Genomic DNA, 13,834 nt, shown 5'->3' with positions numbered 1-13,834 from the left:
AAACATTTTCTAAAACTTAAAACAAGACTCGAAATGGACTAACAAACTCTAAAAGAAATTGCAATACAGACTCGAAAGATAAAATCAAGAATACATAAGTGCTTCCACTGTTGCTCCAGTTGGCCTTGCTACGGGCCTATGTGCCATATCTTCTCGGAGACGAAACATTTCATCCATGATCTGTCGAACAAAAATCATCACTAAAGCGAAGAACATGGACCGGGTCATATCTTCGCACTCGTTGCACTTCATCACAATATAGTCCGCAATCCTCCTAACCCTCTCCCTGATGATATCCTTCTCTTGTAGCAACCTTCCAATCTGCTGAGATCTGGAATCCAAAACTTATTCAGCTGTATGATTTTGCTCTTGAAGCTGCTGCATGTCTTTTTCTAGCTGCGACATCAGGGCATAGCAGTGCTCCCTTTCTGCTTTGAAGTCTCTTGCCTGCTTGGCCATTTCATTCTCAAGAACATTGACCTTTTTCTTTAGACCCACCATTCCTTTGTTGTACTTCTCCTTCAGTTGCCGAACGAAACTGGCCCATCCCTCTGCATTCTTAGCTAATTTGGCTCGGGCATCGGCTAGTTCAGCTTCAGTCTTTTGCAAATCATCCTCATAGTCACGTACTTTTTGCGTAAGGCTGTAGATGAGTTTTTCATCTTTTCTGCTTCTGCCCGGGTTTTCAGCAGCTATTCTCATTTTTCGAACTTGGGCTCAGAGATCTTTATTTTCTTGGGCCAACCTTCTTCTTTCACCTTCAGCCTCTTGTGCCTGGAGATCCTTATTGAATTCCATGTTTCTCAGTTTCTCTTCCAAGGTGTGAATCGCGGCTTGATATTTTTTCTCCTTTTCTCCCCAGGCCAATCTTTCTTGGATCATCAAAAGCTTGAACATGAGGTCTCTTGGAAGGCCTCTCTAGCTCGGGCTCGGGCTCAAGCTCTGGCTCATTGTTTGCACAGGACCTTTTCTCAAACCAAGCAGCGTAATCTGGATCCATTTCCCCCTTTGCAACATCTGGTACCTGGGTGCTATTTTTCAAATACCGGCAACCATTCCAATCCTGTTGAACTAAGGTTTCGGGCAATGCAGCTTCTGGATGTAGCTCAATGACCTGGGTGGTTAGATCTTCATCTTCGGGCACCACCTGATATCTTCCTAACTACCTTAAGACCCTCTACGGTGCATATGGATGGACACTCCTCAAACCCATCAACATTAGGTAACCCTTGGTAGTCGTCATGTATATGGCTTCTATCATCGGAAGCCATCCTATAGTCCACTCGACCTGACTTGCTTTGAGAGCTTTCAACTAGGAGACCCAGGCTTCAAACCCTTCTGGAGCATTGTAGTCCTTCACCCTTTCCTCATAGCTCTTGATGAAGTTATCTGTGCTCGAACCATAGCTCATAAATTTGGGGTGATGGCGGAGATGCACGATCAACCACATTTGTAGAAGAATATTGCAACCTTCAAAGAATTGAGCTCCGTCCTTGCACAATGTCAATGCTCGGTAAATGTATGCTAGCACTAACAGCGCAAGTGTATGATCTTTCTTAGTAATGAGGATTTGTGCAATTCTGGCCATACGGATATCCACTGTCCCTTCTGCATTTGGAAAGACCATAATTCCCAAAAACGCCACAATGAAAGCGAACCGACAATGAATTTGCCAGAGGCCCTTATCTTGTTTGTTGTTCAAACCCTTTTCATGCATTTCGAACCTAGCTGAGTGCCCGAACCTGAAGTACAAGAAGTAGAAAGAACAACACCCTTTGCTTACATGAGCCTTCTTCATCTGTTTATTGATATTCAGAAGGTCAAAGAACTCGTGCACAGAAGGAGCCCTTGGGAATATAAGTTGTTGTTTCCCCAAGTCCAGTCCAATATCAATATACCCGGCCATTTCCTCCAGAGTAGGGGTGATCTCAAAATTCGAGAAGCGAAAAACATTGTGGACGGGGTCCCAAAAAGTTACCAAAGCCTTGATTAGATCTTCTCGTGGTTTGATTTCTAGAATGTTTACAAGGGCACCCAACTGCTCTTTCACCCAATCCCGACCATCTTCATCTAGATCATTCCACCATGCGCAGCTGCAGCTGAGCCTGTTCTATGACCAACTCTGACGGATTCTGGACAGTGTTCATTTTTACCTGTGGAAGGTTAAGGTTAGGTTTGACTCTAGCGGATTTTTTTTTTTCAAAACAGGTTTTTCAATTTCTAAAAGAAAAATCAACGGACCATGACTCACTCCCCTCTATGCTATTTTAGCAAAAGTGGTCGTTTTTGCAAACATGGCCCCTTCACAATTCCAAACAAATTTTGAGGCCGGGGATAATTACTTTATGGATAATGACACTTTACCGACAGACTTATCCATTCTTTATGAAAATAGCCTTTCGACAACTGAGGATACTCTGAGGCTATCCCGGCAAGAGCAGCTTAAGACATATCCGAAGCTGGATCGGCTTATTCTTTTGACCAAAACCTTTCACTACATTTATTTGACCATTTACTCTTTTTCTCTTTTGTTTTTGAAAAATAAGGCTGAACCTTATGTAGGTTGCCTACGTATCCCACATCCGGTGAGAATCAGATATGCGTAGTTCGGTAAAATCGAGAATATACTAACGTTCTCTTTTTTTCTTTTCCTTTTTTTTCTTTTTTTACCTTAATGACTATTCTGATGAGAAAAGAGAAATAAAAGAAGCAAATCCTCTTTCTTTTTGAATTTTCTAGACTTAATGTTCTAGAAATAAAGAAAATATTTTGAATTTTCATTTGATATCCTAAAAGAAAGATTTCGACCCAAGAAATGAAAAAGATAAAAAATATTTTTGGATTTCAATTTGATTGCCTAAGGGAGAAACACTAAGAATAAACTAAAGATAAAGTATGCTTTTTTTTTTCTCTCTTCTATGTACAATGTCCTAAAGTTCTAGTTAAAACAAAAAGAATTTTTTTCCCATTAATTTCCCAAAGAACAACCTCAAAAGAAAATCTTTTTTTTTTTGGATTTTTGGAATTAATATCTTAAATAAAACTTTTAAAGAGGTACTAAAAGAAAATTCCTTTTTTTAGTCTTAATAACTAAAGAAAATATAAAAATAATTTTTATTTTGAGTTCTAGATATTAATTCAATAAAGGAAAACCACCTTAAATGATTTTTTTATTCCTAGAATTAGTATTCTAAAGAAAATTTCTAACGGAAATATAAAATGCAACATCTCTTTTTTTTTTGGACTTTTGATTTATAACACACTTTTCAAATGCAAAATAGAAAGTACAATAATAAAAAAAACTCGACATTACTATACAAAACTAGAAGGTAAAAGACAATATAAAAAGAAAAACAGACTCAATATATAAAAAAGAAAAGAAAATCTCCTTTTAATCTACTCCTGAATGAGCGATCCTGACTAGATGGTCATGGGGCTCTGTCATGCTCAAACTCCGATAAGTAAATCCACACCTGTATGAGAAAATTAAGACCAAATAAAGTTAAAGATCTAGAATGCTATGTGAGACAATAACTCTTCCTGTTGGATACATTCAAGACATGATTGTGACTATTTTTTAAAAATTAACCTATGTGGCTAAAAATGGCTAAAAATACAAGATTTGACTAAGACCCCGCGAAGCCAAGAACCTAAGACTCACTAGGAAGACCGGACCCTATGTGGGCTGCCTAAGTATCACGCCCTGAAAGACAAAAATCAGGTATGCGTAGTTTGGGCAGATTGGATACGGGCGAGAATTAAAAAAAACAACAATTAATTTAGAGAAAAATATGTTTTTCCTCTTTTTTTTTTTTTTTTTGAAAAATGATGAAACATGTAAACTCTTTTTGGATTTTCTTTTCCCTTCTTTTATTTTAGGAAAATGATGAAAAAGTGCAAAAAAAAATATTTTTGAATTTTTTCATGTTTTTTTCTTTTCTTAACAAAAATGTGAAAGAAAACATAACTGGGCCCTACTTTCTTTATTTTCACACTTCACCCTCTTTTTCTTTTCCTTTTTTTCCTTTGCCCTCAACTATCATTGGTCTTCCAAATGACCCTTTTACCCTTGAAGATTGCAATATGTAGCACATAGGATGCATCAGGATGGTCTTTTATTTTTGAGTACACCTATCCTAGACGGACCCAACCCCTGGGTTGAGTCCCCAAAGTCAAATGCACATGATACAAACAAACGTGCCTACTAGGGATCCGACATGAGGATATGTTATTCTAAGTTTAAACATGGGGTTGTGTTCTTGACCTGGCTTACCCGAGCGGACTACTCGAGCCGAAGAGGGGGCAACGTACCGGGAGCACTAAAGTCTATCGGCCTTGTTGTTGGCCCAACCTCGTTCTATTTGGTATGACTTCTACAGAAAAAGTGGGACACGCCAACGTGTGCACCATTTTTAGAATACTCAGAGGGGTGGCGTAAGAAAACAGTTATATACAATTCAAATAATATCAAAGCGATAAATAGACGGCAATTAGCACATTAAGTTCACAAAATACAGTAATATCAACAATAAATAAAGCTAAGTAAAAATCATATTAACAAACTCGAATTTTTGAACCCTGAACCAGAGATTCTGGGTTCGGTCCCCAGCAGAGTCGCCAGAGCTGTCACACCTCCTTTTTCTACCCCCGGAAGGATATAAGGGAGTTTTTCCAATTTAAGTGACAATCGAAACAGGATTATTATTAAAGATCAGAGTCGCCGCTTGAGATAATTTATGGTGTCCCAAGTCACCGGTTTAAAATCCCGAATCGAGTAAGTTGACTCTTATTTATGGTCTGCGAACATAGAAATCCGAGTAAGGAATTCTGTTAACCTGGGAGAAGGTGTTAGGCATTCCCGGGTTCCGTGGTTTTAGCACGGTTGCTTTGATCATACTTGGCTTAATCAAATTGTCTAATTACTTATTTAAGAAACCTATGTGCTTTACCTCTTTTAATTAAGAAATTATCCTAAAACGAGTCACGCGTACGTGTACTCATTTCGTTTGGCACGTAAAAAAATCATGTCACGCGAATGCGTCTACAATTAATAACGCTTTATTATTATTAAGAAAGTTTGGCCAAAGTTACACGAATGCATACTCCGGTTTTGTTTTTAGGATCGTAATTATTTCACGTGAACGTATACACAACTACAATGGTATATTAAACGTGCCTAAAGCAAACTACGAATATCATTTTTAATTTCTAATTATAACATTTATGAGGGCCATAGGTTATTTAATTAAGATAACCTCACTTTATTTTAAAGAAAAGAACTACGTTCAATTAGAGGATTATAAAGTCCTTGATTAATCTACCTCTAAAATTTAATCTAAAGCATTGAGATAAATTAACGGGTCCAATTACATTAAACAAGATTAAACCAATTGTGGACCAGCTGATGTTTTAACAAAAAACACATTGGGCTGGATTCGAGGTTGAGCCCACGACTTGGAATGGAAAGCCAACCCTTCCCAGCGGTTTAGTTGGGCCAGAAAACAAGCCCAACAATATGATGAAACTCTGCAGCACAAGTCATTTTTTGGGCAAAAAAAAAAAGAAAAGGCTGAGGCAGATGACTCTTAGTCCTGAAATTAGGCCCAAAACCAAAGAAAACCAGATTTGGTCATTTTGGGCCTTGCATCAAACAAATTAACTCATCAGACCCAAAATTAAACTGAAGACCTTCTTGAGTTTTGGCTGCTTAGACACACACAAGCAAGGCAAAGCTGGATGTCAATACTAAAACAATTGAGCTATTTATAGGCCATGAAATGTTAAATTGAACATAATGATATGTTAAAACTTCAACTAACTTGACTGAAAACAAACTAGCGACTTAATACTTAACTACACTATACAAAGCATTTCGGAACCCAACCGATCATTCTCAGGAATACTGGTTTCAGACTAAAGTCCTGCTTCAACACATTCTCAAAAGAACTCAAGGTTTGACATGAGCTTGGATATGCATTTATGAAGAACAAAGTGTATGCTCATTGCAACAAATCACTTGTAATACTCAGCAACGCTTTTATGACTTAACTCCATCTAACTTAACTAACAGCACTATTCTAAAAAGACAACAAACATTTCAGCATAATAAGCCAACAGGAGCATACGATCAGACGCAAAAACGTATCTCGAACCCAGAAAAGGCAAACAAAATTTCAGACATCATTTTAGATTTAGCTCGAACATGAATCGACATTCAAACCTTTGCAAACAAGAATAGACCTACAACTGCGAAATAGCATGGACTGGATTCATCTAAACCTAAAGATATGCATGGATTGCGTATACCAGTACAATTCAAATAACATTAGCAAGAAAGCTTTGCAGAGACATCAAAAGAGCTAATCAAACTTTTTCATTAGTAAAAGGACATACTTCATGTGAACTATACAATCATAGCAGATATTCATTTGAACAAAAATAGGCATTCATTTGAACTGAGAGATGGCAAGCCACTACAAGATAGATTCATTAACCAATGAACAGATCATAGATGCAAGTTCTCAAAGTTGTAACATTCTTAACACACTCGATACAAAAAGATCGAAATTTCATACCTTGAGAGCAACACAACAAAAGAAAAAGAAAAATAAATCTTTGATTTCTGAGGAATGAAAAAACCACAGAACCAAAGAGAATATCTACAGCTCAATAAACAGCAACAGATTCAAACTTTTCGACGAATTCCATTTTTCGCCCAAAATCCATAATCGAAGTAAAAAAACTTTATTATTTCGAAATTCTAAACAAAAGTTGACATCAAAGTGAAATCATGGAACACTCAATAATATTTTTTCTCTGTTCTGGTATAAGAAAATGAAGAAGAACAATGGAAAAGAAGAAGAAGATTTTGAACCTTAATTTTCTTCCTTCAATTTTTCTCCGAAAAAAAATCTCTCAAAAATCCTCCCCTTCTTCTGAAAATATCATTTCTCTTATATAGGCATTCAGGTATTCTCGAACCTTTTGCCCTCCTCTCCAAGAAATCTCCAAAAAAAAATCTCCCAACAAATCTGATTTTTTACCCCTCTTTTGATGAAAGAACGGACAAATAGAGGGAATGGATCAAATTGAATTCAATCCAACGCTCCTCATTTTTTCTCATTTCCATCCGAAGGAGTAAAAATCCGAAAATAAACCAAAGAGAGGGCATGTGAGAGAGAGGGAATTTATCAGAAACGGTTAAAATCATTGGTGACGTGGTGAAGATGGGGCCCGTGTGAGTGAACTCGCCTGAGTTTTCAGGCGAGTTAGGGTCGACTCAGCTGATAGAGAAGATGCATAGTAGAGAGGCGCTGTTTCTGGGCTCTTAGGATCTAGGGTTTGTTTTAGGAAAATATTATAATGGGGTTTATATATTTTGGGGTAGTGGGGAGGGTCAGAGGCAGGTCGGGGCATGAGTTGGGGCGGATTTGGGTGTTGGCTAGTTGGACAAGTTTAGAGCGTTGGGCCTGATTTGGGATGGAAAATTGGCCCAATTGGCCCCCTTTTCTCAATTCCCTTTTTATTTCCTTTTCTTCGTTTTTCTTTAATTAAAAATTCTAAATTAAATTTCTAAATTAATTCTAAATTATAAAATTAAACTAATTATCTAATTATAATATTTATAACAATTACTTGATCCTAAATTAAAAGAGAAAAATCACTATTCTAAGAATTAAAAAAAATGTAAAAAATGAACCAATTTTTTGTGATTTTCAATTTAGTAAAGCAATTAATTAACTAATTAATCCTGAAAACATGGAGACAAAATTTAAATGCAATGCATGACATTTTTGGTATTTTTTCATGATTTTAATAAAAGTAAACATGCACAGAAATGCAAACAATTAACAAAAGTTCTTACAAAAATCCTATAAAATTGAAAATAATTGGAAAAAATCTATTTTCTTGGATTTTATAGGAGTAATTCATATAGGGCAAAAATCACGTGCTCACAGGGGTATCACTTGAGGGGTATGATTCCCTAGGAGTTGGGTTTGTCTGGTGGACGATATTTTGGTTATTTTGTAGTAATTTTCCATTCTTCAGTTAGGATGTTTCCTTGCTCGCTCGTCCGCACGGTGCTTGCGTTCTTGTTTGAGCAAACAACAGAAGGTGGGCCAGGATGATGTTCTTCTTATCCCGATTCGATGAGTTGGTGAATGAAGGTGCATCTGTGGCATTGCTCGCTTTGCTTGGTGTTTCAATAGTTAATGGGGGTGGCACTTTCTGAATTCGGTAACCGTATTCAGCTCTCTTTCCCCCTCTTTTTTGTGCCTTCGTCCTGTGCGGGCTAGGCTTGTTTTGGTTGGTTCATGGGCTGCCCGGCGTGCGGGGAAGAATGTTAGTTGCAACTTCTGCTTGTATGACCTAGGTTGGCGTGTGAGGTTTACTTACCGTGCCTTTCGCTGGGTGATTATGTTTCTAATTTTTGATCTGGAGGAGACTAGGAATTTTTCACTAAGAAATCTCCACAGACGACGCCAAATTGTTTAACCAAAAAGATATTGAAACCTTTTTGATTAATACAATTAAAGAAGATGAAGAGTTAAATCTTATTCAAACATAATAGACTCCATATCCATAAGCAAATCAGAAAATAATGCATAAGATGAAATAGGGGCGATCAATCTTTTTGAGGTTTTTCATTTCTTCTCTCACTAATCGATGGAGATGAATATTTTACATAATCAATGGAAGATTGCTTTGTCTTCTTTTCCTAATAAGATTACAGAGGAGAGGAGAGAGAGAGAGAGAGAGAGAGAGAGAAGCCCCCATTTCTAGGAAGGTTCCCTTCCTATATATAGTTATGGAATCTTTACTATGTCCTTGGGTCAATGCACTTTCATACCACGTCCGCTTTCGTCGTTCCTTGAGTATTGTTCTTTGACATGGCGGATGTTGTGAGTACGAGGTTTGGAGCAAACCATATCGTTTTTCACTGTCTCGCTGCTTGGACGTGATCTCGGTTGGGTCGACCGCATCGTCAGATTTTGACCAATACAGTTTGAAGTTATATACATTTGTATTGTAAAAATTCATTTACACTGATCGACCTTACACTAGATCACACATCGACCATCGTATAGGCGTATTCAGGATTTAAACTCTATGGGTTTAACCTTTAAGGTTTTTAAAATTGAATCTATTATATTTTTAAATTTATGGGTTCGTATCTAATAATTATTTCAAGTTTAATGAATTTTTACGCTTAAATTTATACTTCACAACAAAAGTACTGGATTAAGTTGAACTGGATCCACCCCAGATATTGGGATATACTATTAACCATGCGGTTTAAATATAGTATTTTATTTTATTCTTTATAGAATAATTATTTATTTAATTTATTCAATTCAATAAAGTACTATTTTAAATAGATCATTTGTTACATGTGTGTCCTTTTATTTATGTTTTGGATAATTTAATGTATGGAGTCTTAGCTTATGCACAGAAGGTTAAATTGTCGGTTCTCATAATTAATAAACTATGTTCAAAATCGAAGATATTTGTCACGACCCAAAATCCACTAAGGGTCGTGATGGCGCCGAACAGCGTTGTCAGGCAAGCCAACGACAAATAACTAGTAACTTCTCATTTTGAATATTTCTGAAATCACTTCCTTTGTACGTTTAAACAATACATAATAAATTTCACTAAATAACTAATGAAACATTTAACAATTTTAAATCTCTGAATAAATCCATAGACATCCCAGAACCCAGTGTCACAAGTGCATGAGCATTTACTAGGGAATAAAATAAAATACAGTAACTATCCGGAATACAAGTGGACAGAAACAAATATATAATACAATCCTCTGAAGGAAACTCTGCTAGCTACGGACGTCTCGATATATGCAACTCATCTAAGTTTTCGTATCAACCATGCCGCTATGCCACTAAGCCACTAGCCACACATAAACCTGTGCAACAAAAATGCACAGCAAGGATAGTATGAGTACGAAAACAACGTGTACCCAATGAGTATCCCGTCTAATCTCGAAGAAGTAGAGATGAGAGGTCGACTTCGACACTTACTAGCAGTCAATTAGTAATATATTATTAATGCGAATAATCATGGATTTATTAAGAATGACAGTAATTTCAAACAAGACACGAACAAGTAAAAGTTTCTTTTTATATTAAAAGTCTCCAGATTCATAATTTATAAATTTTCAATTATCTCAAGCCGGGGAGAGCATATATCAATATCAATAATTCTCAAGGCAAGCAATACAAGTAAGCGCAAATCATGTCGAGGTCGTACGGCCCGATCCAACAATATTTAAAAATGTGCACTGCCAGAGGGTCGAATGGCGTGAACCATAGATGCATCTATTTAATCTACCGAGGCGTTCGGCCTATTCCAAAATTAAACACACACAGACAATCAATCAAGAAGTCAACAGGGAACAATTATCTAAGGAAACGCCAATTCTCTTTTAAAGATTTTTGAAAATGAAGTTTAAATCTTTTTAGAAATTCATTTACTAATCCGATATGATTTAAGCAATTCAAAATGTCAACAAGATTACAAATATTCCAAGATTAGCATGCTTTTGGGTCCTAGACTACCCGGACTTACACATAATAGTAGCTACGCACGGACTCTCATCACCTCGTGCGTACGTAGCTCCCACAAATAGGAGCATGTAACCAATTAACTCACCTATGGGGACAATTCCTTCTTACAAGGTTAGAAAGGAGACTCACCTTGCTCCGAAGCCTATATTCCGATTCAAGAACGCGCTCAAACCTCCATTTAGAGCTGAATGATCCAAAACTATTCAAAATAGGGTAAGAACTAGTCAATACATGCTCAAAAGTTCATACTCTAATTATTAAACCAATTTTCCAACCCTAAATGCAAGGTTCCTAAAATTCATCCCCAGCCCACGTGCCCGGATTCCAGAAATTTTTGAAGAAAATTGTTACCCATAACCTAAGGATTAAGAATATATGATTTTTACTCCATTCCCTAACAAATTTCGTGGTTAAATCTTGTTTTTACCAAATTCTAGGTTTTTCATCTAAAACCCTTGATTTTCCCTAATTTTCACCTGTTAATCTACCTATAATTTATGTATTTAACTTATGATGTGTAGAAATTACTTACCTCTTTGATGATGATGGAACCCCTCCTCAAATGCCCTCAAAAATCGCCTAAGACCAAGTGGGAAATGAGGGAAATGGACTAAGTCTCGGAATAAAAAGTCATTGCACCAGACGCAGAAGTCGCATTTGCGACTCCCAGCTCGCAATTGCGATGGTCGCATTTGCGACAAAGACATCACAATTGTGAAGCCTAACTTTCCCCGCCATGGTCGCATTTGTGACAAAATGCTTTGCAAATGCGAAGAGGACAGCATCGCAAAAGCGATGGCCCCCTCACAAATGCGATCTCCCCTTACCAACCCCCAGGTTTGCAAATGCGAGCTCCCTCTCGCAAATGCGATGTCGCATTTGTGATCCAAACACTGCAAATGCGGTCATACCAGTACCAGCAGAATCAAACCTTCTCCAAATTCCATTTTTGATCCGTTAACCATCCAAAATCCACCTGAGGCCCTCCCGGGACCCCAATCAATCATACCAACCAGTCCCAAAACACATTACGGACTTGCTCGAGGCCTCAAATCATATCGAACAACGCTAAAACCATGAACCGTACTCCAATTCAAGCTTAATGAACTCTAAAATTTCCAACTTCTACTTTCGGTGTTTAAACCTATCAAATCACGTCCGATTGACCTCAAATTTTACACACAAGTCATATTTGCCATTATGGACCTACTCCAACTTCCGGAATCAGAATCTGACCCCAATATCAAGAAGTCAACTCTCGGTCAAACTTCTGAAAACCTTAAAATTTTTATCTTTAGCCAAATGACTCCAAAATGACCTACGGACCTCCGAATTCACTTCCGATCGCGCTCCCAATACTATAATCACCATATGGAGCTATTCCCTGTCTCGGAATCCCAAACGGACATCAATAACACTGAAATGCACTTCAACCCAAACTTATAAAATTTCTTCCAAACTGCTAACTTCCACAATAGGCGCCGAAACGTTCCCGAGTCTTCCAAAACCCAGTCCGGACATACGCCCAAATCTGAAACCATCATACAAACCTGGTGGAATCTTCGAATCCTGATTCCGAGATCGTTTACTCAAAAATCCAATCTTAGATAATTCTTTCAACTTAAAGCTTCTGCAATGAAAATTCTCTTTCCAAATCAACTTTGAACTCCCCGAAATTCGATTTCGACCACGCGTACAAGTTATAATACCTAAAACGAAACTGCTCATGGCCTCAAACTGCTGAATGGCGAGCTAGAGCTTAAAACGACCGATTGGGTCATTATATTCTCTCCCACTTAAACATACGTTCGTCCTCGAATGTGCTAAGAACTGTGCTGGAGTTGTCCGAAATCACTGTTTAACACCTACAGCCCCTACCCATTTTACCACAACTCAGTCGAGCACCCTAGCTCGATCGATCTAAAGATATCCTTTTTCACTTAAGCAAATAAGCCTTAGAGCCCAATTCCAATATCCAGAATTCTATGTCAGGTCTGTTCTAACATACGTTCTTCGTATCAATAGCTACACGCAGCACCAAGACATTATTGTATACCTTAGCTGAATTCACTCCTTGCACCACTTTATGCATAGGACCGCAATAACATTCTCTGATCAAAATAGTCGAAATTCCATGAATCCGATGCTCCCATTGCACCTCATGACATAGATAGGTCATGCTCTAACTCTTACAATACTGCCACGACGGAAGAGATGTGTAGAAATTCATAACCAACTGCCGAACCAACAAATCATTGGGTCTATACTCCTGACAAGAACCATCACCTCATTCTGAACCAAATAATGGTCTTAGCTCCTTGATGTACTTCATATAATCAGATTGCACTGATCCGAAATCCAATGATCTCGTCTCACCCAGTACGAATTGCTCAGGCAATAAGTCAGCCAGACATGACCAAAAATCTCGTATGATGTCACAATGTGCCAATAGGCTACCCAACTCGAACGGGATACAAAAGGAAAACGAACCCCTGGAAGGAACTACTCAACTCACGCGTTATTATGAACTTTTCTCAGAAATGGAAAACAAGACACACAAAATAGAATATAGAAAGTTGTATTCAACATCACACTGTTGCGGTGCGCAACCCGATCCAAACAACATACCCATGGCGACGTGCCACCCGATCCACACATAAAATTCACATAAGGAGATACACACCGAGCTAGATTGCTCATTACAACAAAATACAATATGTCGGTCACAAGCATGCTAAGTGCATAATACCATCCCTGGGGAGACATATAGCGCTATAACCACAACCGAGGTGCGATATACTATCTGAATCTCAAGAGCCATTCTGCTCATATAACATTATCCCTACGCAAAATCTCAACACATAAGAAATTCACCAAGCCATTTCACATCTCACACGACGCAATGTGTCATTACATGAAATAGCTGACGATGAAATAACACCCGACTACTCTTCCATAAGGAGCGCATTGCTGAAATGAACGCATCTGGCCTAATATAGAGCCCATATTCACATTTAAATCCATCCACAGACCTCAAAGCTGATTCTGATCACACTGAACTAGGCCAATAACCTTTCATGGTTCTATAATAACCCTTTTTTTCTCATAACACTCAAGAACAACCATCATATCCGGAGTAATCCTCCACAGTTCACAACCCAATAAACCGAGTGCCCTGCAGGCATAAATTCTCAATTTAACAACATCACTACAATCTTCATACTTGATTTAACTCTTCAATCAATCAA

At 37.8% G+C, this 13,834-nt stretch overlaps 1 protein-coding gene across 1 annotated transcript; it reads right to left on the bottom strand.

Moving 5' to 3' along the window:
* Positions 1-345: 345 nt before the first annotated feature.
* On the bottom strand, positions 346-702 carry LOC138888333 (uncharacterized). The gene has a single exon (XM_070170185.1). The coding sequence runs from the start codon at positions 700-702 to the stop codon at positions 346-348; it is 357 nt and encodes a 118-aa protein (XP_070026286.1).
* Between the last annotated feature and the right edge of the window lie 13,132 nt (positions 703-13,834).

Source organism: Nicotiana sylvestris, chromosome 3, assembly GCF_000393655.2.
Source record: "Nicotiana sylvestris chromosome 3, ASM39365v2, whole genome shotgun sequence".
NCBI classification, from domain to species: Eukaryota; Viridiplantae; Streptophyta; class Magnoliopsida; order Solanales; family Solanaceae; genus Nicotiana; species Nicotiana sylvestris.
Note: the sequence above shows the minus strand (reverse complement) of the source record. Positions and strands in the feature narration are given on the sequence as shown.